The 26,548-nt window shown below is 49.6% G+C and overlaps 1 protein-coding gene across 2 annotated transcripts; it reads right to left on the bottom strand.

Annotated features, from left to right (window-relative positions):
• Window positions 1-2,831: 2,831 nt before the first annotated feature.
• On the bottom strand, window positions 2,832-20,151 carry LOC118638689 (C-type lectin domain family 18 member A-like). 2 transcript variants are annotated; one of them, XM_036274781.1, is made up of 13 exons: window positions 19,796-20,151; window positions 19,300-19,359; window positions 19,108-19,199; window positions 16,864-17,103; window positions 7,486-7,583; window positions 6,958-7,079; window positions 6,678-6,785; window positions 5,980-6,072; window positions 5,554-5,660; window positions 4,829-4,958; window positions 4,437-4,533; window positions 3,425-3,516; window positions 2,832-2,926 (listed from the first exon to the last, which is right to left on the bottom strand). In XM_036274781.1, the coding sequence occupies exons 1-13, from the start codon at window positions 19,932-19,934 to the stop codon at window positions 2,889-2,891; spliced, it is 1,416 nt and encodes a 471-aa protein (XP_036130674.1). In that variant the 5' UTR covers window positions 19,935-20,151; the 3' UTR covers window positions 2,832-2,888. The 2 variants fall into 2 exon arrangements, with proteins under 2 accessions (XP_036130674.1, XP_036130675.1); XM_036274782.1 differs by lacking the exon at window positions 19,300-19,359.
• Between the last annotated feature and the right edge of the window lie 6,397 nt (window positions 20,152-26,548).

Below are 26,548 nucleotides of genomic sequence, written 5' to 3'. Positions count from 1 at the left end.
GCACTGTACTTATTTAAAATGTATTTAGTTAACAAATGAAGTTTAGATGGCATAATGATGAAGGAATAAAAAAAAGTAAGGCACTAGCTCAGCTGAGCTAACACTAATCGGTGTTTACCAGGCACTCTTTCAAACACTTCAATGTACAAACTATTTTACTATCCTCATTTTACAGAAATGAGGCAGGGAGATGTTTTAGGGTGACCAACTTCCCTGGTTTGCTTGAGATGGAGGAGTTTCCCAGTACATGGGACTTTGAATGCTGAAAATGGCACAGTTCCAGGAAAATTGGGACAACTGGTCCCCCTCAGTATTAAATAACTTGCCCAAAGTCTCACAGTAAGTGGCAGAGCATGGCCTCAAGTTCAGGCGGTCTGACTTTAGACTCAAGCTCTTTGCCTCTCTCTGCCAGTGGTTCTCAAACCAGAACCTGTGTTTGAAGTAGCTGGAGGTGTTGAAACCCAGATAATCTGCCTCACCTTCGGAATTTCTGCGGGACAAACTGGGTTTGGGACAGCTGAGAAGTTGCTTTTCTAACATGTTCCCAGGTGATGCCAATGCTGCAGGTACAGGGACCGACATGGAGAACCGTGGCATTATGCTAACTTGCCTCCAGACGAGAAGGTTGTCTTGGACTTTTCAGGTAGGACGTGCTCACTGCCACCTCCACCCACGAACCCTGAGATGGCCCCAAAGGTGTGTCCTTTGCTGTGGCATTGAGAAACACACAGATGAGGGACATGCAGTAGTGGCAGGGATGTTGAGAAGCGCAGCCTGATGGGAACCTTTGTCCTGGGGTGTCAGAGGCTCCCAGAGTTAGCGGCCCCAGCAGAGACAGTGTTGCCGCAAAGGTGGCCCCTGTGTCATTGCTGCTGGAGTACACTCTGCAGTCCCTATGCCTGCAGCAATGACACGGAGTCCACCCAGATTGGCTTTGCAGCAGAATTTGGGCCACTGTTTCTGGCCACATAGGTGCCCAGCCTGGCTGGCTCTCTGACTCTTGCCAGGATCCTGTGACCAACCATTATCCTTTTTTCTTCTAAATATGTTTTTATTGATTTTAGAGGGAGAGAAAGATAGAAACATCGATGAGAGCCCTGGTAGGTTTGGCTCAGTGGTAGAGCATCAGCCCACAGACCAAAGAGTCGCAGGTTCAGTTTCAGTCAAGGGCACATACCTCCGTTGTGGTTCCTCCCTGGCCCTGGTTGGGGTCGTGTGGGAGGCAGCCAATCTGTGTGTCTCTCTCACATTGATGTTTCTCTCTCCCTCTCTCTCTCTCTCTCCCCCCTCACTCTATCTGAAGATAAACAGAAAAATATCCTCAGGTGAGTATTAAAAAAAAAAAAACATTGAGAGAAACATCGTCACTTGGCTGCCTCCTGCACCCCTCCTACTAGGGATCGAGCCTGCAACCTAGGCAGATGCCCTGACCAGGAATGGAACCAGTGACATTTTGGTGGACAGGATAACATTCAACTAACTGAGCCACTCTGGCCAGGGCCACCAATCTGTTTTGTTTCAATGGATTTTTCTGTTCCGAATATTTCATATAAATGGAATCATGCAATATGTGACATTTTGCAAGTAGCTTTTCACTTAAAATAACGTTTCCTTTTTCTTTTTCTTCTTCTTTTTTTTAATCCTCACCTGAGGACATTTTTTTCCATTTTTTGTTCAGATAGAGTGGGAGGGAGAAAGAAGAAGAGAGAGAGAGAGAGAAACATCAGCACGAAAGGGACACATCGAGTGGCTGCCACCCGCCCGACCAACCAGGGCCGGGGACGAACTGCAACCGAGGTACATGCCCTTAGCGGGAACCAAACCCAGATCTCTCTGGACCGCAGGCCGATGCTCTCACCGCTGAGCCAAACCGGCTAGGGCAGATGTTGATCTTTTCATGTGCTTGTTGGCTATTTGTTTATCATTTTTGAGAACTATCTATTCAAGTCCTTTGCCCATTTCTGAATCACTGTCCTTAGGACAAATTCTTTTTCTGCCATAATTAGACCTAAGATTGTGATTGATATACTTCTCCCCATCCCATGGTCCCAGGCCACACTTCTACCTCCAACCAGCAAAGCACCTCGACGTGGGCACACGACAGTATACAAGTGGGCGTGGTGCGTTCTGCACACTGATGATAGCACCTGCCTGGATTCTCTCACCACTGTAGGAAAGGAGGGAGATGGGGCCATAACAGATCGCAGTGTAGATAATCACAAAGAAAGAAGAAGCGCATGGAGCATGAAGAACAAAGGAAGAGTGTGGAAGAGTGTGGAAGAGAAACACAAAGCCGACAGAGGCTGTCTGAGAGGAGCTGGAGCAGGAAATTAGGAATGCAAGGCTTCTAATTCTATGTGTTGTTCAGGGCCTGGAGCCTGAAAACCTCCAGAGGTGGCCCGGGTCACCTGGGTGAGCAGGGAAGGGACTGGGGTGGGCAGGGGGCAATGGCAGTGGAGCCTCAGGTGCTCTCTGGTCTTCCCGGATCCTCCTGGCTCTTCTGAATTCCCCTTCAAAATGAGCCTTCACAAGTTTAGCTCTTTCATAACTTAGTTTAATCTTTTGTGGAGTGTATCCTGGGCAGGGAGGAACCTCCATCTGCCCCAGAGGGTCCAGCCCAGATGGAGAAGAGCAGTGTTGTCTGACCCCTGGACTTGGGTCCTGTTTCAGCACCTGAGGCCCATCTCCCAGGCGAAAGCAGGCTGAGGGGCCCCAGGCTCCCCTCTCCCTATGCCAGGCTCCCTGCCCCACTTCCTGCAAGGTCTGAGACCTCTTTGGATGTTGGGCTTGAGGTCCTGGCCTGGCCCACGTTCCAGACAGACGGGCAGACGGGCAGACGGGCAGGCGGGGCTGGTGCACCCAGGCGTGGCGGAGGAGGCAGTGCCCTCTCAGGGCCCTGGGTCCCACCGGGAGATGTGCTCCTGAGCTGGGAAGGAAGCAGAACACAGCGAGGGTCAGTGGCAGCCCAGGGACTACTGGGATGGACACCCTGCTGCACTTGGTCCGGAAGTACCCATGGCCCCAGGGGTAGCTCCAGGCCCTTCCAGCAGGTGCCGTTGGGAGCCGGTTCTGGGCTAGGCTTCACCTCTGCCATCCACCAGAGTTCACTGGGCTCTAGAGAATCGGGTAACGTTGAGAACCCAGTGGGTCCTCAAATAGCAACTTTAGTGACAGGAGGAAGGGACCTTGGAGAACCCCAGGTAGACTGTGCTTTCAGCCCTGCTGCTGTGTAGACGTGCTCTGTGCGGCTGGGCCTCTCCCCTCCAGGCTTCTCGGGTCCTGTCCTGAGCAGGGTGTTCTCACAGGCCCTGTGTGTCCAGATACTCTCTAGGCCTGTGATCTGGACATCCGGGCAGCCTGGACTGGGCCAGCAGCTGCCCCAGGGGACAGGGACCACAGGAGGGGAGCCCTTGGAGGCCCTCACCAAACTGGCAGATGTAGCGGTTTCGGGTTCTACAGCGTTGGTCGTTCCAGTTGAAGGCGGCCAAGGCCTGCAGCTCCACGCAGTTGCCAAATCTGTCGGGCCAAGATGTTGGGTGTTCAGGAAGAATTGCATCAGGAGTCGGGGAGAGCCTTAAATCCTCCTCCTAGCCGGCCACCTGTATCTAAGAGGCCCCGGTGCTTTTATCCTGTATGTGGGGCTTCTGGGAGCCAGACCCAACCCAGGATCCCATCCCTGCTCCCCAGACCACTGCAGCTCTCCTCAGGGAAGCTGGGAGGTCTTGGCACACCCCGGATCTGGGGTAGCAACGCCACTACCCACTGCCTGCACTCAGCCACAGCAGCCAATGGGGGTTGGGGAGGGGCTGGAACAGACATGTCCTCCCTCCCAGCAGGGAGAGGTGTGCCTGGGAGCCCAACCAGGCTGACCTCCTCTAGGTGATGGGTCAGGGGCATAGGTCTGGCTGCCATTAAGGAGGTTGAGGTGGACCCCTGGGTGGCCACACAGCCTGACCACCTCCACCCCTGTCAGCCCTGCCCTGGGCATTCCTGGGCTTTGAAGACCAGGGCAGGGCCACATAACCAGAAGGCCCTCAGTACAGGCTGGCTGTGGGGTGGATGTTATGTGAATGGATCCAGGTGGGTGGACAGCTACGGAATTTGTGAATCAGTGTATTGATAGAGGTATGGGGTAGGGTGAGGGGATGGATAATAGATGGAGGGGACCATGGGATGGGTGGATGGATAAAGCCTTCTTGGGTTCCCTTTCTTTATGTGGGTCCCTGGAGGTCGGGGACATGCCTCACCTCAGCACCATGCCCACACCCCGCTGTGCCCTGACTTCCTGGGCACTGGGTATCAGGGGAGTCTCAGGCACTCAGAGGGCTCGGCCAGGCAGCAGGCTGGGTAGAGGTTCTTCAGTGGCATCTGAAGGCTTAGCAAGCAGGCCCAGGGGAGAAGGTGGGCCTAGTGGAGGGAGGGCACCCAAGACTCACCCCTGGTTGTCAGGCTGCCCGAAGGCAAAACTGGTGAAGGACTGGTGCTCCCCGGTGGTCCAGCGGAAAGAGTCCTTAGCGGTCTTGTAGGTGAGCCCTGGGCCGGGGCAGTCAAGTTTGGCCCCAGTACCCAAGAAAGGGGGGCCCTGAGCCCTAAGCCTGCTGCCTCATGCCCGTCTGGTCCCGTCTTTAAACCCCCTCCCGCTCTCCAGGGCCCCTGGTGGCTCTCTCACTGCAGCTCTCCCCCGAGGAAGGCGGTTGCCAGCCTGACTACTGGCCCCACTCTGGGCTCCAAGCCCTCACCACACCCTTGCTATCTGCTGGTGGGTGCTCTGGGTTTCCACCGCCCAGATTCCTGGAGGGTTGTGGGGCATCCCAGCCCCCATACTCACCGATCCAGAAGTTCCTGGTCTCAAAGTCGCTGTCGGTCACCTTGTTGGTAGTCTCCAAGCGGCCCAGGTAGAAGGCGAGGATGTCCTGTACTTTCTGGCTCTCGATCTGGGCTAGGACCCCGCCCTTTCCCTGTAACCCCCACTCTGAGCTATGCTGGCAGGGACTCAGAGCTCACCAGCCCTTCCTGCCCCCCACCATGGCCAGAAGAACAAATACGTGTGCTGGTTGTGCTGTCGTCACCCCCCACCCGCCGCCTCCTGCCTCTTAGAGTAGGGACCCCCTCTCTCCCCTGCCTGCTCAGGCCCGGACTGGCAGGGGCCTACCACAGGAAGGGTTTGTTTTACCTGCTCAGTGCCTTATATACATTTGAGTTGTCTGCCAACATTAATAAGTCTTAGAGATGCCAATAAAATCTGGATTTCTGATTCTCCTGAGAAATCCTGAATTCTGGCTTCCCTGAACTTGTATCCCTGTTGGCAGCAGCGGGAGCTGACTCAGGACAGCTCCTTAGATGGGGGCTGGGTAGGGCCTCATCCTGGGCCCTCAACTCATTAAGTGACCTCTTGGTTTCTATGGGCCTCCAAGTGCATCACTGCTTTATGCTAATGATGAGAATCAGGTCAGAAGATGTCGAAGGAGCCATCTCTTAGTCCAGGGTCCCTCCATTAAGACTCTCATTTAAGACCACAGGGCAGTCCCTGGGAAGGCAGGGGTCAGCTGTTACCTGGCATTTCATCTTGGCTCCGTAATAGGTGTCTGCCTCTGAAGATATCATGAAGCAGTCTCCATCGATCCTTAGGTCACAGGTGTGGAAGGGAAAGTGCACCTTGGCTGGGGAGAGGGGAGTGTGAGTTTGAGTGTGGGGATCTTATGTCAGAATTGTTACCCCTCCCACCCAGCCAGGGAGCTGAACTCAAGGCACCACCCATTGGAGAGTAGGTGGGGTCAGTGGGGTGCTGGTAAATGTGTAACAGCCAGCTCTCTGCCTCAAAAAAATCATGATTCATAGTATTTGCCCATTTCTGTGGTGTAAATACCCATACCATGGCCCATTTCAAGCTACCAATGTCACTGAATTGTGAGGTCGTCTGACCAGATCCAGCATCCTATTAAGGGGGTCCTGAAAGGGGCCCAGCTTGTCAGGACTCACTGGCACACTGGGCTCCCCCGTAGCCGATGTCACAGACACAGGAGCACTCCTCCTCCCGGAACCGGCCGTGCACGCACTGCACACTGCACCGCACTGCCAGGACAGGGTGCAAGGGGATGGCTCTCAGCTGCAGCCCCTGGGCCCATGCTTCCCCTCACAGACTGCAGACACGCAGGGCTGGCCGACCACAGAGGGATCGCCCCTCTCAGGGATGGAAGCCACAGGGCTTCCAAACGCTGCCACGCTCGGCATCTTTGGTTTGATCTCGTAGAGAAGCAAACTGGGGTTGGGGAGGTGGCCATGGTCATAGAGCTGGAGAGGGGGGACAGTGGGAGAAGAATCCCCTCCTGAATCTACATTCTGTCTTCCAGCACCTCAGGGCCCGTGGGGCCACATCTGAATCGAATGTGAACCCCCTGCACAGCTTAGGGTCTGTCAGACAGCACCCAGGAATGCTGGTTGACTGACGCTGTGTGGTGTGCAGGCAGCAAGTACACACTTGATCTTCCTCGAAACTCACTCAATGAGTGTAACGCAGTCCCCGGGCACACCACACAAGCGTGTGTGCACGCACATGCCCATGCACGGAGGGCTCAGGCCTTCCTCACCCCCTGGGGCCTGCCTCATGTGTGCCGGCCGAGACTCCACTTGCTGGGTCCCTCAGGCTGTTGTGATCTGGAACTCCAGGTGGTCCTCACCTTGGCAGAACCTGCCCGTGTAGCCAGGGGGACAGTGGCAGTGGCAGGTGCTGATGTTGAGATGTCCGTGGTTCCGGCAGCTCATGCGACATGGGTTTTTGGGGACCTCTGTTCAGATAAGGAGAAAACTCTGAAAGGGAGCCTCATCCAGGCAGGTGCCTTCCTGGGTGCTGAGGCCCAGGGCTCAGCCCCTCAGGATGCTGTCACCCTCCTCTAGTCACCGGATCAAACTCTCATATACCTGCTCCCCAAGGAAGAAACAGGCAAAGTGAGCACTTACCACAGAGTCCCCCGGCATGGTCCCAGGCTTTGAAGCAACCCGAGACGATGGCCGTGCAGAGCGAACACCAGGCGCCCTTCTTATAGGGAACGATTGTCTTCCCATTGACCTCCCAGTTGCCTCTGTGAGAGCAAGTACCAGAGGGCTGGAAGGGCCTGGCCTTGGGCAAGCAAGGGCGAAGCTTGCTGCCTGCCCCACCAACCCCTTTAGCTCCTCTGGCCCAGCCAGGGAGTGGGAGCTGGGTGAGACTGGGAGATGTCCTAGGAAAGAAGAGGTGACCTAGAAACTAACCCCTGGAAGCTGGTAGTGCTTCTAGGAAGAAGCATCTGAAAAGATCTCACATTCTGCATGGCCAGAATTGTGGGTGCAGCCATCTCTGCACCCAATCCCTTATCCTCTTCTTCCCTCTCCCACATGGGTGTAGCTCTAGAGGTAAAGGCCTTTTGGGTGAGTGAGTAGTCATCTTTCCTAGGGTGAAAATATCCTCCGCACCCCAGCCCGAACAGCCCAGCAGTGGTGGGGGCTTACCCAGGAGAGTAGGCACAGACAAAGGCTTCCATCTCGGCCTGGTCCCCAGAGCAGGGATGTCGCCCACAGCCCAGCTGGCTCGAGGTGGCCCACACAAGCTATGGGAGACACAGTGGCTCAGAAATCCTACTGGGCCACCCCCAATCTGGGGCCAGCCACACAGGTGATGCTCACCTGGGGAGGGAGAACATAGCTTTGGCCCCAAACCAGGCAGACAGACAGCTCCCTCACCCCCTTAGAGGCCTCAAGAGTAGCAGCTGTGATGGGCAGGGCTGTAGGGGTGGGTGGGAATAGTCTAGGAAGACTTTCTGGGTGGGTTCGGGGAAATGGGGGTTGAGGGTCAGCAGATACCTGAAAGGAGAGGAGATTGTGGATGGGTGGAGGAGAATTGCAAAAGAAAGACTTGGACATGAAAGGCTTGTGACATTGCAAAAACGGCCACACTTCTCGCTATAGCTCCCTTTTTTTTTTTTAATCCTCACCCGAGGACATTTTTCCTTTTTTTTTTTTTTTGTCAGATAGAGTGGGAAGGAGAGAGATAGAGAGAGACATCGATGTGAAAGGGACACATCGAGTGGTTGCCACCCAACCAGGGCCGGGAACAAACTGCAACTGAGGTACGTGCCCTTAGCGGGAACCGAACCCTGGTCTCTCTGGACCATAGGCCAACGCGCTAACCGCTGAGCCAAACCGGCCAGGGTGATAGCTCCCTTTTAAATGTGGTTTTGCAATTCTTTGCATCAATAGAAGGACCCTCTTGCCCACACCCTGAGTCTGGCTGGCCCTGTGGCTTGCAGCAGAGGTGATATTGAGCCACCTCTGAGTTTTGAATCTATACCTCAGGAGGCCCTGCAATTTCTCATAAAACCATGCTCAAGCCACCACATGAACGAGCCTCCTGGAGGCTGAAAGACCTCCTAGTCTGAGATGAGCCAGTTGAGGCCACTCTAGACAGCCAGCTTCTTCCAACCCAGAAGAACCAGCCAGGACCAGAAGAACCTCCTAGCTGATCCCAACCCAGATTGTCCACCTGCAGGACTGTAAAATGGTAAATTTGGGGGAAGTGATTTATGCAACAAAAGCTAATGGATACAGGTCTTTAACAGTATTCAAAACTTAAATTTAAAGTCTTAGAACCAGTGACAACTTGGAAATAGAACAAATGACCAAAACACAGGAAGAGCTAAGCAAATTCTGGTAGCCACAAAAAAATGACAGGTATGAGACAGGGAAAGATGAACATGAGGTCATACTTACATGTCCAACAAGAATATACATATTTTTTAGGAATTCTTGCAAATGTTTACCCCTCACTAAACCAAAAAGCAAGATTCTTCTAGTACCAAAGAACCAATATCCTACAGGCCATGTTCTATGAATTCCATGAAATAAAATCAAGAGTAAGTAATTTAGAAGTAAGTAAAGAAGAAAGCATAGTTTGGAAATTTAAATATACATTTCAAAATCAAAGACAAATCATGATGGAAAACAGGAAACACTAAGACCCTAATGACGATGAAAACACTAAGTATCAAACTTATGGGCTGCAGCTAGCAAAGTTTAGGGGGAATCTATACCTTTAAATGCATTAAAGCAGAAATGAAAAAGACTTGACTTCTGGTCAAGATGGCAGGTAGGTAAACACGCTATTGCGTCCTCCCACAACCACATCAAAGTTACAACTAAGCTACAGAACAACCATCATTCAAAACCGCTTGAAATCAAGCTGAATGGAAGTCCTACAACTACGGAATTAAAGCAGCAGCCACATCCAGACTGGTAGGAGGGGCGGAGGCGGAGGGGCTGGTCCTACACCCACGTGTGGCGGATAAAAATCAGGAGGACACCTCGGCTGGGAAGGTCCTCCCTGAGCACTGAGGGATCCCTGTCCCATACCAGGTGCCCTGCTCAGTGTTCCAGTGCCAGGAAGAGAATCCCCATTTCTGGCTGGAAAAACCAGCAGGAACTGAGGGTCAGGGAAGCTGACGCGGCTGGAGCCCCAGGCAGTTCCTCTTAAAGGGCCCGTGCACGGACTTATCGGACTCACTCCCTCTAAGCTTGGAGGGGAGTCAACTGGAGGGGCGCCAGAGACATACAGGGAAGAACTGAGCTGTTTGGCATTGGAGCGAGGGCTGGAGAGGAGGCTTTCTCGAGGACAAACGTGCTGTCAGAGGCCTTTTTTCCTTTGGTGAGCTCTTCCCTGGGGTGGCAGACAGATGCCTTATCTGGGACTCAAGCAACCTGGCTCACACTGGTTGCCCTACCCTGGTGATTCCCTGAGGCCCTGCCCCACCCAACTTTCAGGCCCACCCAAGCTGTTGCCACTTGCTTAACCATAGGATTGGCCTGTCTTGGATCCTGCTTCAGGTTTTCCTAAATTCTTTCAAACAAGCAGCATCTGGTCTCAGCTAGCCCCATACCACTTGTTAAGTAATACACAGAAACAAACACAGGAAGGCGGCCAAAATGAGGAGACAAAAAACAGGTCCCAAATGAAGGAACAGAACAAAATCCCAGGAAAAGAACTAAGCAAAATGGAGATAAGCAACCTAACAGATGCTGAGTTCAAAATACTGCTTATAAGGATGCTCAATGAACTTAGTGAGAACCTCAGTGAACTTAGGGAGGGCCTCAAGAGCATAAAAAAGGACCAGTTAGAAATCAGGGATGCACAGTTAGAATTGAAGAAGGCATTAACTGAAATAAAGAATAATTTACACAGCTTCAATAATAGAGTACGTAAATCCAAGGAGCAAACCATCGATTTGGAATATAAGGAAGCAAAAAATGCCCAATAAGAACAGCAAAAAGAAAAAAGAATCCAAAAAAATGAGGAGAGTGTAAGGAGCCTCCGGGACAACTTCAAGCGTGCCAACATTCGCATCTTGGGGGTGCCAGAAGGAGAAGAGAGAGAACAAGAAATCGAAAACCTGTTTGAAACAATAATGGCAGAAAACTTTCCTAACTGGGTGAAGGAAACAGACATACAAGTCCAGGAAGCACAAAGAGTCCCAAACAAGATGAACCCCAAGAGGCCCACCCCAAGACTCATCATCATCAAAATGCAAAAGGTTCAAGACAAAGAGAGAATCTTAAAAGCAGCAAGAGAAAGGCAGCTAGTTACCTACAAGGGAGTTCCCATTAGGCTGTCAGCTGATTTCTCAAAAGAAACTTTGCAGGCCAGAAGGGAGTGGCAAGAAATATTCAGAGTGATGAAAAGCAAGAACCTACAACCAAGATTACTCTATCCTGCAAAGCTATAGTTTAGAATTGATGGACATATAAAACAGTTTCCCAGACAAGAAAAAGTTAAAGGAATTCATCACCACCAAACCGTTATTATATGAAATGATGAAGGGTCTTTTTGAAGAAAAAGATAAAATATATGAACAAACAAAATGGCAATGAATACATATCTATCGGCAATGGAATCTACAGACAAAATGAACAGGCAGAACAGAAACACTCTCATAGATACAGAGAACATTTTGTTGGTTGCCAGATGGGAGGGAGATTGGGGAAATGGGTGAAAAAGGTGAAGGGATTAAGAAGTACAAATTGGTTGCTAGACTGACAAACCTCAGAGGGAAGGGGGTTGGGGGTGGGAAGAAATAATCCAAAAAACTTATATGTAACCAATGGACACAGACAACAGTGTGGGAAAAGGCAGGAGGGGGGCGGGAGTGGGGAAGAGGGGATCAATGGAGGAAAAATGAGGAACATCTGTAATACATTCAACAATAAAGATTAAAAAAAATAAAAAGAAATGAAAAAGACTTAAAATTAATGAGCTAAGAACCCATATCATCAATATAAAAAATGAATAAGAGTAAATAAAATAAAATAGAAGAAAGAAAATAAAAATGAGTAGAAATTAATAAAAATTAATAAAACAAAGAAAAAGTTGATTTGTTAAAATAGAGAAACCTCTGGAAAAATTGGTTAAGAATAAAAGAGAGAGGGCACAAATAACCTTAGGACGTTTCAAAAGACATTAGCTACAGACACAGTAAATACTTTTAAAATCTGTTTAATTCTAGTCGTAAAACTGCTGTTAAATAATGAACAAGCTCAGCCCATATGGCTCAGTGGTTGAGCATCGACCCATGCACCAAGAGGTCGCCAGTTCGATTCCCGGTCATGGCACATGCCCAGGTTGTGGGCCAGAAACCCCAGTGGGGGGCATGCAGGAGGCAGCCAGTCGATGTTCTTTCTCATCGATGTTTCTCTCTCTTTCTCTCTTCTCCCTTCCTTTTCTCTCTAAAATCAATAAAGAAAAAAAATTTTTTTTAAAACCATAATTATGAAGAATAAATAGGAAAACATAGAATGGACAATTTCCTTTGAAACAGAACTTGGCAAAACTCTCTCAAGAAGAAATAGAAAATCTGAAATTATCTGTGACCATTTCTAAAAGTTGAGTCAGTAGTTAAAAATCCACTTACACATACATGATTCCAGGAAATAGAAAATGAGGCAAAGCTTCCATGGAAGGGGCAAAAAGAAGGGACAGACAGTCCATGGAGAGGTCAGCAAAAAGGGACAGGACAGTCCATGGAGGGGCAGGATGGGGATACTGGACAGTCCATGAATGGGTCAGGGAGAAGGGACAGGACAGTCCATGGAGGGGCAGGGCGGGGATACTGGACAGTCCATGAATGGGTCAGGGAGAAGGGACAGGACAGTCTATGGAGGGGTAGGGTGAAGGCATTGGATAGTCCTTGGAGGGGCAGGGCTGGGAAACTGGACCGTCCATGGAAGTAGCATTGCTATAATCCAGGTAAGGGCAGCAGAAGAAAAGAAAATCAGAAGACAATTTCCCTGTCAAATAATATTTAGCAAACCAAATCTAGCAAATTAAAAACAAAACAACACAAACACCTCATCACACTGTTTTACATCTCATGACATGCAAAGTAGGCAGATACTCAAAGTATTTAACAAACAGAAGGCATGGATACTTGCCAACTGAAACAGATGCTGGGCTGGAGCAGGATTCTGTGGTATTCATCCTTTGGTCCTAGACCACTGGAGAGATCCCAGGGGTCCCAGGAAAGGGGATAAACCAAGTGCATGCTGGGAACTTGGGGCAGTGACTGTTTACTGACACATAAGTGTTTTAGCATTTGATGAACTGTTATAACATATGGTGCATAGATAAATTACAGCCCTGCAAGTAGGAAGACAAGGATGAATTAACATTTAAAAATACATATTAATGTTGGTATCAATATACCAGGCAGGTTTAAAAGTTTTATTGTAGCCTGGCCAGTGTGGTTCAGTGGTTGAGCATCAACCCATGCACCAAAAGGTCACAAGTTCGATTCCCAGTCAGGACACAGGTTGTGGGCCCAGTCCCCAGTGGGAGGTGTGCAAGAGGTGGCCAGTCAATGTTCTCTCTCACTGATGTTTCTAACTCTCTCTCCCTCTTCCTCTCTCTCTAAAAATTAATAAAGAAAAAAAATTTTAAAAACAATAAACTTTTAATTCTCACCTGAGGTTATTATTTTTTGTTTAATCCTCACCTGAAGATATGTTTCTATTTATCTTCAGATAGAGTGGGAGGGAGAAAGAGAGAGAGAAACATTGATATGAGAGAGACACATCGACTGGGTGCCTCCCACATGACCCTAACCAGGGCCGGGACTGAACCGCAACCGAGGCTCATGCTCTTGACCGGAATCAAACCCACAACTCTTTGGTCCAAGGGCTGATGCTCTAACCACTGAGAAAATCTGGCCAGAGCAAGGATATGTTTTTATTGATTTCTTGAGAGAGATGAAGGGAGAGAGAGAGAGAAACATCGACGTGATAGAGAAACATCGATTGGGTGCCTCCTGTTAGCACCCCGACTGGGGATTGAATCTACAACATAGGTATGTGCCCGGACCTGGAGTTGAACCCATAACATTTGGTGTACAGGATGACATTCCAATGAACTGAGCCCCCTAGCCAGGGCTACAATAAAACTTTAAAAATATGTAACCAGGCCCTGGCCGGTTTGGTTCAGCGGTTGGAGCGTCGGCCTGTGGTACAGAGAGACCCGGGTTCGGTTCCCGCTAAGGGCACGTACCTCGGTTGCAGTTTGTCCCCGGCCCTGGTTGGTCGTGCAGGTGGCAGCCACTCGATGTGTCCCTTCACGTCAATGTTTCTCTCTCTCTCTCTTCCTCTCTCTCCCTCCCGCTCTATCTGAACAAAAAATGGAAAAATGTCCTCGAGTGAGGATAAAAAAATATATATATGTAACCAGGAAGATCTAGTGTCATATAACAGCTTTATACACACATAAGAATTATTCATGCATTTTATCACTTTAATTGTTAAGGAAAAACCATATGATTATTTCAATAGATGTAGAAAAAGTATTCGATAGAGTACAAGACCTATTCATGATTTTTAAAATCTTTAACAAACTTAGATTAGAAAGATATGTCTGTAATCGGATAGAGGCTATTTATTAAACTTATACAAAAAATCAGGAGCCAAGAATAGCAAAGAAATTTTTGAACAATATGATATGGGGGATTTTCCTGTCAAAACTTTTTATAAAACTATAATTAAAACACAATTTGTGTAGGACAAACAAAAAGACCAACAGAATAGAGCAGAGAAACCATAACCTGTGTGGACATGTGAGCTTGGTATACGACCGGGGTGGCTCTATGAGTCAGTGGGGAAAGATTCAGTATTTAATAAAGGTGCCCATATGGCCTGGCCAGAGTGCCTCAGTTGGTTGTCATCCTGCACACCAAAATGTTGCCGGTTCGAGTCCTGGTCAGGGAACATACCTGGGTTGTGCGTTCAGTCTCCAGTTGGGGCACATAAGGAAGACAACCGGTCAATGTTTCTCTCTCTCCCCCCACCTCCCCCTCTAAAATTAATTTTTAAAAAATTCTTAAAAGTTGCCCATGTGAAAAAGATGACATTAAATCCTATATCACACCATGCACAAAAAATTTCAGGTAGCTTAATGACTTCAATATGAAAAAGGAAAACATTTAAACTTTAGAAAAAAATATAGGAAGAATATCTTTCTAATGTTAGAGTAGAAAAGGATTTCTTTTTTTTTTTTTCTTATCCTCACCCGAGGACATTTTTCCATTTTTTGTTCAGGTAGAGTGGGAGGGAGAGAGAGGAAGAGAGAGAGAGAAACATCGATGTGAAAGGGACACATCAAGTGGTTGCCACCCGCACAACCGACCAGGGCCGGGGACAAACTGCAACCGAGGTACATGCCCTTAGCGGGAACCGAACCCGGGTCTCTCCGGACCGCAGGCTGACGCTCCAACCGCTGAGCCAAACCGGCCAGGGCCTGGTTATATAATAAAAGATAATATAAATAAAGAGATAGGCTAGAAAAAGGCATTTGCAATCCAGATGACCAGTACGTATAAAAAATATAGGAAAAATGCCTGGCTGGTGTGGCTCAGTGGATTGAGCATCGTCCCATGGACTGAGAGGCCCCAGTTTGATTCCTGGTCAGGGCACATGCCCGGGTCTCGGGTTTCGGGCTCCATTCCCAGTAGGGGGCATGTGGGAGGCAGCCGATCTGAGTTTCTCACATAGATATTTCTTTGTCTTTCTCTCTTTCTCTCTCTCTCTAAAAAATCAATAAAACATATTTTTTAAAAAGCCCTGGTCGGTTTTGTTCAGCAGTTAGAGCGTTGGCCTGCAAACCAGAGTCTTGGGTTTGATTCTGGTCAAGGGCATGTACCTCGGTTGCGGTTTGGTCCCCAGCCCTGATTGGGTTATGTGGGAGGCAACCAGTTGATGTGTCTCTCTTTCATGGATGTTTCTCTTTCTCCCTCCCTCCCTCCCTTCCACTCTATCTGAAAATAAATGGAAAAATATCCTCGGGTGAGGATTAAAAAATATATACACACACACACACACACACATACACATATATATATACACACACACACATATAATATATGAAAAAATTATATAGAAGGGACGCTTACAAATTAGTAAGGAAAAGAGGCAGCACATTATTAAAATGGCCAAGAAATAGGAACAGGCAATTAACAGAACAGTAAAAATGCTCAGTCTCACAAGTAATCAGGGAAAAGTAAATTATCAACAGAATGAAGTAGCATTTCACAGCCTGGAGTTGGCCAAAATTAAGGAGCCTGACAGTACAAATACCGGGGAAGTGAAAACTGGTTTGCGGTGGGAGTACAGGTGGTGCATCACTCTGGCAGTACCTAGCAGGGTCGTACGCGCATGTTCTCTATGACCCAAACATTCCCTTCCAAGTGTGTCCTAGTGAAACACGTACAGGAAGATCAGAACTAAGATAGGTGCATTGCAGCATGGCTTGTGATAGTATACAAGTAAAAATAACCTGGATGCCTGTAGATTTCAGTTTATTCGCAGTGAATCATTCATTGGTATCTGGATCACAGAAGTAAATCTTAAAAGTGTAGTTTGACCTGGCTGGTGTGGCTCAGTGGTTGAGCATCGACCCATGCACCAAGAGGTCGCCAGTTCTATTCCCGGTCAGGGCACATGCCCAGGTTGTGGGCCAGATCCCCAGTGGGGGGCATGCAGGAGGCAGCCAATCAATGTTCTCTCTCATCGATGTTTCTGTCTCTCTCTAAAATCAATAAAGAAAAAAAAAGTGTTGGTAAACACAAATGCAAAAGGGGACAGAAAGAGCATTTATGTAAGATTTAATAACACACAACCCATGTGCACAAGTAGAAAGGGTATAAAAATACTTTGACGTGTAGTAAAGGTATGAAAACATGCTTGGGTTTTGCCTGTGTTTTCCCTTAGCACCTAAACAATGCCAGATATATAGAAAAAAAAACAAAGGAACTGGCCGGTATGTTCAGTGGTTAGAGCGTTAGTCTGTGCACCAAAGGGTCACAGGTTCGATTTCCGGTTAAGGGCACATATACCTGGGTTGCAGGTTCAATCCTTGGTCCTGATTGGGTTGTGTGGGAGACAACCAACTGATATGTCTCTCTCTCTCCTCCCTTCCTCCCTTCCACTCTCTAAAAATCAATGGGAAAATATCCTCATATGAAAATTAACAAAAAAAAGGAGTCGTGCTTGGGCGCTCCCCTTGGACTTCAGGAAAGTTACCTCTTCGAGGGACATAGGAAAGGGCGGGAGTAGGGCTATCATTTAGTTTAGATGTTGTTGTGGCGGTGGTTTAAAGAGATGAGAAACAAATACAGTTAACATTTTCTAAATCTAAGTAGTGGGTAAGAGGGAGCCCATTATTTGATTTATTTCATATTTAAAGCTGAAAAAAAGTAAAACCATGCAAATTAGAGGAAAAGCAACCACTAATTTTAGGACAAATCCTAGCCCTTCTGAGCTGACCCCCCACAGCTCGGGGCCTCGGAACTGGTACCCTGGCCTCACCTGAGTGTAGTGCGTGCAGGTGGCATTGTGGGCACACTCGGCCGCTGCATGGCTGTAGCGCTGGCCCTCTGCAAACCACAGGCCCACCACATGGACGAAGGACGCTGCGCCCGCAGGCAGCAGCTGCACGTTCCAGCCCACATGTGAGGTGGCCCGGTGAGTGGACACTGGGCGTGGGCCCTGGGCACCACAGAGGGCTGCCCTTGCCTGAGCCTGTCGGGCTAGGCTCTCACTCCAGTCCTGGGGGCGGTACAAACAGAGACATCAGCAGCTAGTCCTGCGGAGAAGAGAGCACTGGCCCAGGTATCCTGCCGGCTGCCTGACCACTCTGAGCAGGTTTTACCCACTTCACTGGGGTGGGGAAGGTCAGACAGGACCTGCACGGGACTCTCCGTGTGTGTTTCCAACTCCAGGTGTGTTGGAAAAAGGCCCAGTGCTGTCTGGACCCCCAACCCAGAGCCTGCTCCACCCAGGACTTCGAGCCTGCATCCTCTTGACCCCTGTGTGGGCACCCTCAGGCCCTGACCATGGCTCCACCACCCTGAGGGGGACAGGTGCTCTGGAGGGAGTAGTGCCAGCCCAGCTGACGGGATGGGTTTCTGCAGTAATTTTTCCCACCTGGCAATGTGAGCCCTGGGCCGTATCCGAGCCTTTCACACTGGTCTGTGTTTGCCATTAGGTACACCTGGCCCTGGCCATTGTCAGAAAGGCTCAGCTGCTCCCACTCGGCTTCCCTTTGGCAATGCCGAAAGCCGCAGCAGCCATGCCTCTGTATCCTGTTCCCCCATCCCGGCCTCGAGCGTGTCAGGCGCCAACAGGGAAGGAGTGGCAGCGAGGGTGTTAGAAGTCTCCTGGGCCCCAGTTCTTTGGTCCCAGAAAGAGTTTTCTGGAACCGGTGTAATCTGCTCTCCCTACCCAGGCACCAGCTGACCTCCACCCCCAACCCAGCAGCACCCCTCCTCTGAAACAAGGCCCTCTGCAGGCACTGTGCCCTGGTCCAGCCTAGTCACCTCATTGGGGGACCGCCAGGAATCTCCTAGTCTCCAAGAGACTCAACGTTCTCATCTGTAAAGTGGGGACACTAAGGTACCTATAGGCTGAGATTGTCATGGGATTAGATAGATGCCGGGAGAAGAATGCTGTGCTGAAGGCCTGACCCACAGCAGGCCCTGGGCAGGGGCCACAGTGATTTTACTACTGATCAGTTTACTACTGATCAGGGCTGGAGCTGGGAGCAGCAGGGCCCGCAGGGGCCCCTCAGCAGCCCGGAAACACCCCCAGGGCCTCAGCCCCACTGGACAAAAGCTCCAGGAGCCCACCGGGGTGCCCAGGGCCAAAGCCATAGGTGTGAGGGAGGCTGAGTGGGGACTTCATTTGCACCTTTTATGAAATGCTGTTTTCTAAGACTTTGATAAAACGGGCATGAAAAGCATAGCAACTGACCAGCTGATCAGGAGAGCCCTCACACAGAGGCTAGGGCTGGGGTGTGAGGAGGGGTACTGGGAGCCAGGACCTGGGCCTGAAGGAGGGACAGAGCCACTGCAGAGCAGGGAAAGGGGGAGAAGTGACCCCCTCCCATCTGCCTCTGCTTGTTCCACCCCCACCTCCTGGGAAACTGACCCAGGACTTCTCAAGGTCACCACTGCTAGCCAGGGGAGGAGGAGTTTGTGGGAGGCAGCCATGGAGAACCTGCCCGCCCCCACCCTGTCCCTCCCTCACTCCCTGGCCTGTGACTATGGGCTGGGGCAGCTGAGGTCCCACACTATGGGGGCAGAGTTTCTGGGCCCCAGGATGACACCTCCAACCCCAATCAGGGGTGATGGGAAACCCTACACCACCTACTCCAGCCCCAGTGAATGAGCAGGGAACTTGGAGGGGCCCCTCCGAGTGGCCCAGACAAACTCGTGAAGAAGCACTGGGTCCTGGTTGTACACAAGTCCCCTCCCCTGAGCAGAATGCTTCTCCCTCCCAGTGCCCAACCCCTCCATCCTGCTGGGGCTCCTTTGTGAAGCTCCTCCTTCCATGCCTCTTGGTCTCCAGGACAACAGGATGGGATGTGAGGGAAGGCCAAAGGACTGCCCATCTGGGAAGCAGGAAGCTGTGGAGGTCCCAGCAACCAGGCTGGGTCCCCGCCATAGGCAAGGTGACTGGCTGCCTCTTTTATCCTGTCAGCATGGCCTCCTGAGCTCCCTTCAGCACTGCCCCTCCATCCGCCCACTCTGGGAGCCTGGATGGGGTACTCACCATTCTCTGCATGTTGGCTGCAGGGGGGTGCACCTGGCTGCGCAGGCGGTTGTGCAGGGAGAGGAGCAGGAAACTCTCCTTCCTGCTCAGGGCTGGAATGGGAGACAAGGTCAGGCCCACCTGAGCAGTGGGACCTGGGCCCCTCCCTGGGTGAGGGGGTGGGGGTCACCATGTTAAGATGAGAATGCAAACCTGCCCTTAGGAAACAAGACCTAAGGTGGGACGGGAGGATGGTGGCATATGTGGGAGGACCTGGAACAGGGAGATGGGGTGATTAAAAGGTGGAAAAGAGTCAGTGGTGAGAGAGAGGCAGGTATAAAGGAGAGCTTGGGCTGAGAGCTGGGGGTGGGCAAGATAGAGGGGAATAGGAGATGAGGAGGGGACTAGCCCTGAGCTTGAAGAAGTCCCCTAGCTGGGGCTCCTCCTGGCATCTCTCCTAGGGCCCCAAGTGCAAATTCTAGGCTGTATTCCTCCTTGACCCCCACACCTGAGCCCACTCTCCCTTATTCTTTCTCCTCCCCAGCCCAACCTCCCCCATCCATCTAGGCCCCTGGACTCTCCAAGTGTTGCTCTTTAAACCACACCAGCATGCTCAGGGCTCAGGCCTCCAACTAGCTTCCAGAAGCCCCCTAGTACTCCTCCGTGGAGGTCATAGCTCCTCCACCTTTCCTCACCCAGGGCCCCTTACCTCCAGGCATTGGAGCCTGCTTCTCCCATAGCTGGAGCGGCAGCACCTCTGCCCAGGCCGTGCAAAGGAGAGCCAGGAGCATGGGCAGGAGGCCAGGCCAGCGGCCCCCCACCCCAGAGGAGGGCTCCAGCTGTAGCATGGGTCTGTAGCGCTATCCGGGAGTGGAGTGGCCTGGCTCAGCTGTCCAGCATCCAGCTCTCTTCACAGGCTAGATGGAGCTATTCACAATCTCGAGGAGTCAGGCTGGGCTGGCAGACAAAAGGAGGCTGGTGAGTAATCATTGTGTCCAAACAGCCTCCCATCCAGGCTGGCATGAAAAGAGACAGATAGCTGCAATCCTGGCTGCCCCTCCAACAGCCGACCTACCAACCAAATGGTGTGCACTGACCCCGTGGCCCCTGCTAATCATTGCAGGATTATTAGAGCCCTCAGGGAGCCCTTGGAGACCTTGCTGATTGGCCCACAGACATTCCAGGGCTGCGGATTAACAAATGATGGTGGTGCCCTGGCTGGGACAGTGTCCTTCATCAGCAGCTTCCACTCCCAGCCCCAAGCCCAGGCAGGAGTCTGGGGCCTCAGCCATGTGCCCTTCGAGCACGGGCAGGAACTGGGCAAGACCCCAGGGGAGTTCTTTCCTTTCTTGGGAAGCTGGTCCCAACCCCCCAGCCATGAATTAAACATGGGCAGGTGGTAACTGTACACCAGACAGGTGCCTTCGGTAGGTGGGAGCACTGGGGGCCTAGGCTTGCAGGGAAGTGGGCTGGGGTTGCACCGTGGGAGAAAAAGGGTGCTGTAGGACAGACTGTCTGGGTAGTGTAGGGGGCTGGGCCCTTCCCCTGGTTCCCCACCACTGCCTCCCACTTGACTATTGGCCAGGAGAGGGCAAGGCAAGCGGGAGAGAGCATGTGACACCCTTGGCTGACTTGAGTCCTTCTGGGAACAGGCTGGCCCCTAGACAAACAGGTAGTATAGTTAGGGGGCAGCACATTGCCATGAAGCTTGGGGTCTGGCCGAGGCCTATACAACCCCACCAGAGTAAGTTAAAGCAGATCTACACCATGGCTCACATTTCTTAGAAAATAAAAGGCTGTCTTGCAGGCCACCGGCAAATGTGTACATTCCCCACAGGGCGGATCAAAGGTTATCCAGCCAAAGGACAGCCTTGCAAGCTGACTACTTCCTCCTTCTGGAGTCTGTGTGACCCCTAGCCCCTGGGCTGGCGCCCTCTCAGAGACAGGGGCCAACTCCTAGAAGCTCTGCTGAGAGGTGAGTGGGCTTGGCTTTCTGGGGAAACAATGATAGAACATGGATATCACTGTGGGTACTGGGGAGTGGGGCCAGAGCCAGGCACAAGGACTCCATAGCTAGCCTGGGGTTGCAAGTCCCCCCAAAATATCCAGGGCCTCAGGAATTTCTACTCCCGCAAATGCATGACCAGACAACCTCACACCTCTCTTGTCTAGATCCCAGCAATGCTTAATAATAGTAGCCTTTTTCTATAGAGCTTACAATGCATATTCACATATTCTTCCTCCTTTAATTGTCACAACAACCCTGGCAGATGTGGTGCCCTATTGTTGTTGTTGTTAATCCTCACCCAAGGATATTTTCCATTGATTTTTAAATACAGTGGAAGAGGAGAGGGGGAGAGAACAGAGAGCAAAACATTGATGTGAGAGAGATGCATTGACCAGTTGCCTCCCACATGACCCCAACCAGGGCCGGGGATCAAACCTGCAACCCAGGTATGTGCCCTTGACCAGGAATTGAACCCACAACCCTTCAGTCCTCAGGCCAACGCTCTAACCTGTGAGCCAAACTGTCCAGGGCTAACCAACTCATTTTATGAGTCCAGCAGTACACTGATACCAAAACCAAAAATATTATAAGAAAAGTATTTAGAGTGGCATGTACTGATGTTTACTACATACTTTGAAATGAACCAAAACCAAGATAGATTAATGAATGAATATAGGAATGAATAAATAAATGATAAAGGATGTTTAGTAAAATGGTTGACTCTAGCATCAGTTGTTTGGGTGTTTGGGTGTTCACTGGAAAATTCTTTCAACTTTACAGTATATTTGAAATCTCTAAAAATAAAATGGGAAAAAATATAATTATAGTGCATGATTTGGTTCAGTTGAGAATAACTTTTATAAAGTCAAACAATGTAAATAATAATGGTTTAATCCAAAAATAAAAACAAATTTTTTTTTTTTTTTTATCCTCACCCGAGAACATTTTCCCATTTTTTTGTTCAGATAGAGTGGGAGGGAGAGAGAGAAAGACAGAGAGAAACATCGACGTGAAAGGGACACATCGAGTGGCTGCCACCCTCACAACCAACCAGGGCCGGGGACAAACTGCAACCGAGGTACGTGCCCTTAACGGGAACCGAACCCGGGTCTCTCTGGACCGCAGGCCGACGCTCTAATCGCTGAGCCAAACCGGTCAGGGCATAAAAACAAATTTTAACAAAATAAAAACAAAATTTTAAAAATAGGAGTCCTGAGGATGTGTGGGGTGTGAGAGTTCAATCATCTTCCAGGTCAGCAGAGAATATCTGAATACCTGAATGCTGGCATTCAGACCTGGCCAGGTCAGCTCCAAAGTCATGCTCTTGACCACCCTGGACAAACCCTTTTATCTTGGACTCTGAAGGGCTTGAGTCTATTGATGCCCCAGATCCAAGTTTGAGGGTCCCTAACTCCATGAAGCCTCTCATGGGAAGGACAATGGGAAGGGATGGGCACATCCCTCTTTTCAAGGCTGCACCAGAGGAGTTTCTTCTTAGTCCTTTCCGTGCATGGAAACCACGCTGGGTTATCACCTTTCAGGGTAGATTTTATTAGTGGGACATAAATTTCTAATTAAACCTGGCACAGTGCACTCTGTAGAAGGGGCCCTGGGAACCCAAGAAACCTCAATTCATAAGCCACAGCGCCACCTACTGGTCATTTAAAATGGCCAAAGGCAGTAAGCGAATCACATCTGATCATGAGAGCCTTAGCCCCATTTCACAGATGGGCACAGAGCTTTTGCTCTTCACCTTTTCCAATTAATTCCATCATCTTTTAAATGCCAGGCACAATGCTAGGTGTTGGGGTTTTAAAGAAGCCAAGTATTACCCGGCTGGTGTGGCTCAGTGGTTGAGCATCGACCCATGCACCAAGAGGTCGCTGGTTTGATTCCCAATCAGGGCACATGCCCAGGTTGTGGGCCCAATCCCCAGTGGGAGGCATGCAGAAAGGGGCCAGTTGATGTTCTCTCTCATCAATGTTTCTATCTCTCTCTCTCCCTCTCTCTCTAAACTCAATAAAGAAAATAGAAATTAAAGGGAAAAAAAAGTCAAGTACTGCCCAGCCACTGTAGCTTAGTGGATTGAGCGTTGTCCCATAGACTGAGAGGACCTGATTCGATTCCTGATCAGAGCACATGCCTGGGTTTTGGGCTCAATCCCCAGTAGAGGGCGTGCAGGAGGCAACCAATCAATGTATCTCTCTCCCATCAATGTTTCTATGCATCTCTCCCTTCCTCTCTATCTAAAAAAAAAAAAATCAATAAAAACATTTTAAAAAAGAGGGATTATCATTGAAGCAAGGGATGCTAACACTGAGCTCCAGCAAAGGTACTGGGGAAAGAGAGGTCGGAAGAGACAGGAGAAATGGAGGAAACTGATTCTGTTGGGCTGGGGGAACTGAGGTACAGGAAGAAGCGACTCGGTTGACCAGATAACTCCCAAGATTCTAGGCCATTGACACACTGGAAATTATAAAGGGGCAGATTTGGAAGATGAGATTGTTCTCGACAAGTTAACCTATGGGACTCCCCCATGTAGCTGCTCAAATATTAGTTGATAAGTAGAATAAAGACCATTGACTTCAAAGTTTGCAGTAAGTGAAAAAAGTCGTATGGATGGCTGAAGCCAAATGACATCAGCAGAGCAAACATATACCACAACCTTTCCATGCACTGCAAGGTCACGTGGTGGATGGAATGAAGAATGGAAAACAATATCCAATCTACTACAGCTAATTGAGCTCCTTGTTTGCTCTTTTCTGTCTCTCTGTTTCCAGTCATTTGGGCAGCTCAACCTCAAATGCCCTCCTGGCCACCTGTTCAATGGTAAATTGCAAAGATCACTGGATTCAGATATGTAAACTTGGCTCCATTTCCAGATCTTTTCATCAGCTGCATGATCTTGAAAAAGTCATGTTACATCTGAGTCTAGGTCATCTACTAAAAACTTCCCTCATAAAATTATCATAAAGATGAAATAGGATGCTGAATAAGAGAAACCCTTGTCCTGTGAAAAGCACACTGTTTAAGAACCAGCTTAAGTCCTTCCTCATCCACATAACTTTAAATGGCCACCATTTTCTTCTTCAGACTCTAAATAGTTGGCATCCAGTGGTTTCTAGATACGAGAGAAGTTCCTGGAAAGTTCCTTAGAAGTACTGATCTGTCCTTCAGCCTTGCTGATTTCACTTCATTCAGAGGGTCTTGGTTTAAATTTCCCCAGGTGATTCTAATGCATTAGAGTCTCTACCACGTTACATAGCACTTACTTGAACAGTTCACTATTTCCTGTGTTAAAGATTTAGATGTGCCCTGACTGGTTTGGCTCAGCAGTTGGAGTGTCAGCCCAGACCAAAGAGTCTCAGGTTCGATTCCAATCAAGGGCACATACCTCGGTTGTGGTTTGGTCCCCAGCCCTGGTAGAGGTGGTGTGGGAGGCAACCAATCTATGTGTCTCTCTCACATCGATGTTACTCTTTCTCCCCCTTCCTCCCTCCCACTCTATCTGAAGATAAATGGAAAGATTCTCGGGTAAGGATTAACCCCCCCCAAAAAGACTTAGATGTTAGTCCTGGTTTTTATTATCTGCAACTTGACAATGCACTTCTCTAAGCCTAATTTTTCTCATGGGTGAATCAGGGATTCAGGGATACTCTCATCTCTAGGACAGTTTTAGTGATGTTTCAATGAGGTAATGCATTGAGGGCACTTGGCACAGTGCCTGGCACAGTAGCTAGCTGCAGTATTACTGTCTTATGTGGACTCGGGGAAATAGTTCTACAGCAGCCAGCACAGTACTGAGTCCCGTTTTACTAGCAGGTGTTTTACTGCATACATACACCATGATTTGTGGATGGAAGTTGGTGTAGTGAGAACACTGGCTGCTTCTCACAGATGATGTTCTGAAGTCTCCCCACAGGCGTGACCAAGATGCACACACACAACCTGTTTCCCACATAAACACGGGCTTACAGGTACATCAAGTGCCAGGTTTTTATTTTATTTTTTAAATTTTTTATCCTCACTGAGGACATTTTTTTTTTTTATTATTTTGTTCAGATAGAGTGGGAGGGAAAGAGAGAGAGAGAGAAACATCGACGTGAAAGGAACACATTGAGTAGTTGCCACCCGTACAACCCAACCAGGGCCGAGGACAAACTGCAACCAAAGTATGTGCCCTTAGCAGGAACCAAACCCGGGTCTCTCAGGACCACAGGCCGACGCTCTAACAGCTGAGCCAAACTGGCCTGGGCTTTATTTTATTTTTTTAAATGACTTTTTGTTTTCAATACAGTTGACATACATCATTACATTAATTTTAGGTGTACACCCCAGTGACCAGACATCACATAACGTAATAAGTGTGGTTTATAACCAATAAAGCCCGCACCCATCCAGCACCACGCCTAGTTATTTGATTATTAACTTTACTCCCTATGCTGTACTTTATATCCCATGACTATTCTCTAACAACCAATTTGTACTTCTTAATCTCCTCACCTTTTCCACCAATCTCCCCAACCCCCCTCCCATGGGTACTGAGTTTTATTTTATTTATTTATTGTTTTTATTTTTTATCCTCATCCGAGGACATTTTTCCATTTTTTTTATTTTTATTCAGATAGAGTGGGAGGGAGAGAGAGAGAGAAACATCGATGTGAAAGGGACACATCGAGTGGCTGCTACCCGCACGACCCAAGCAGAGCCGGGGAAAAACTGCAACTCAAGTACGTGCCCTTAGTGGGAACCGAACCCGGGTCTTTTGGGACCACAGACTGACGCTCTAACCGCTGAGCCAAACCGGCCAGGGCTAGGTACTGAGTTTTAGTACGAAGTCAGTTGTAAGGCAGGATGTTGAACCCAGTGACAGACAGCAACGGCAGGAGGAGGAATGGAGCCTTTCTCTGTCCAGCCAGGCCAGCAGTGCATGGAGGGTAACATAACGCCTGGATCTACTTTACCTCAGTTTCCACATTCTGTTTTAAACATGGTAACACAGAGCCCTGGCCACTTTGGCTCAGCGAGAGTCGGCCCACACACCAAAGAGTCATAGGTTCGATTCCAGTCAAGGGCATGTACCCCAGTTGTTGCTTTTTGGTCAGGGTCGATGTCTCTCTCTCTCTCTCTCTCTCTCTCTCTCTCTCTCTCTCCCTCTCTCTCTCTCTCTCACCCCGCTCCCCCTCTTTCTCCTTCCCTTCCTCTCTCCCTCCCTCCCACTCTATCTGAAAACAAATAGAACAATATTCTCGGGTGAGTAAAAAAAAAACCTGGTGCCCTGGCCGGTTTGGCTCAGTGGTTGGAGCGGCGACCTGCGGTCCAGAGAGACCCGGGTTCGGTTCCCGCTAAGGGCATGTACCTCGGTTGCAGTTTGTCCCCGGCCCTGGTTGGTGGTGCGGGTGGCAGCCACTCGATGTGTCCCTTCACATCGATGTTTCTCGCTCTCTCTCTTCC

The sequence above is a fragment of the Molossus molossus genome, unplaced genomic scaffold (assembly GCF_014108415.1).
Source record: "Molossus molossus isolate mMolMol1 unplaced genomic scaffold, mMolMol1.p scaffold_m16_p_21, whole genome shotgun sequence".
Classification (NCBI taxonomy): domain Eukaryota; kingdom Metazoa; phylum Chordata; class Mammalia; order Chiroptera; family Molossidae; genus Molossus; species Molossus molossus.
This window is presented reverse-complemented; position numbering and strand designations above follow the sequence as displayed.

Coding starts and splice junctions, on each gene's coding strand:
- LOC118638689 (XM_036274781.1), bottom strand. CDS start 19,934: ATGCTACAGCTGGAGCCCTCCTCTGGGGTGGGGGGCCGCTGGCCTGGC. Junction 7,584..16,863: donor CCTGCACGCACTACACTCAG/GTGAGGCCAGGG, acceptor TGTCTCCCATAG/CTTGTGTGGGCCACCTCGAG. Junction 7,080..7,485: donor GTCTGTGCCTACTCTCCTGG/GTAAGCCCCCAC, acceptor TTGCTCTCACAG/AGGCAACTGGGAGGTCAATG.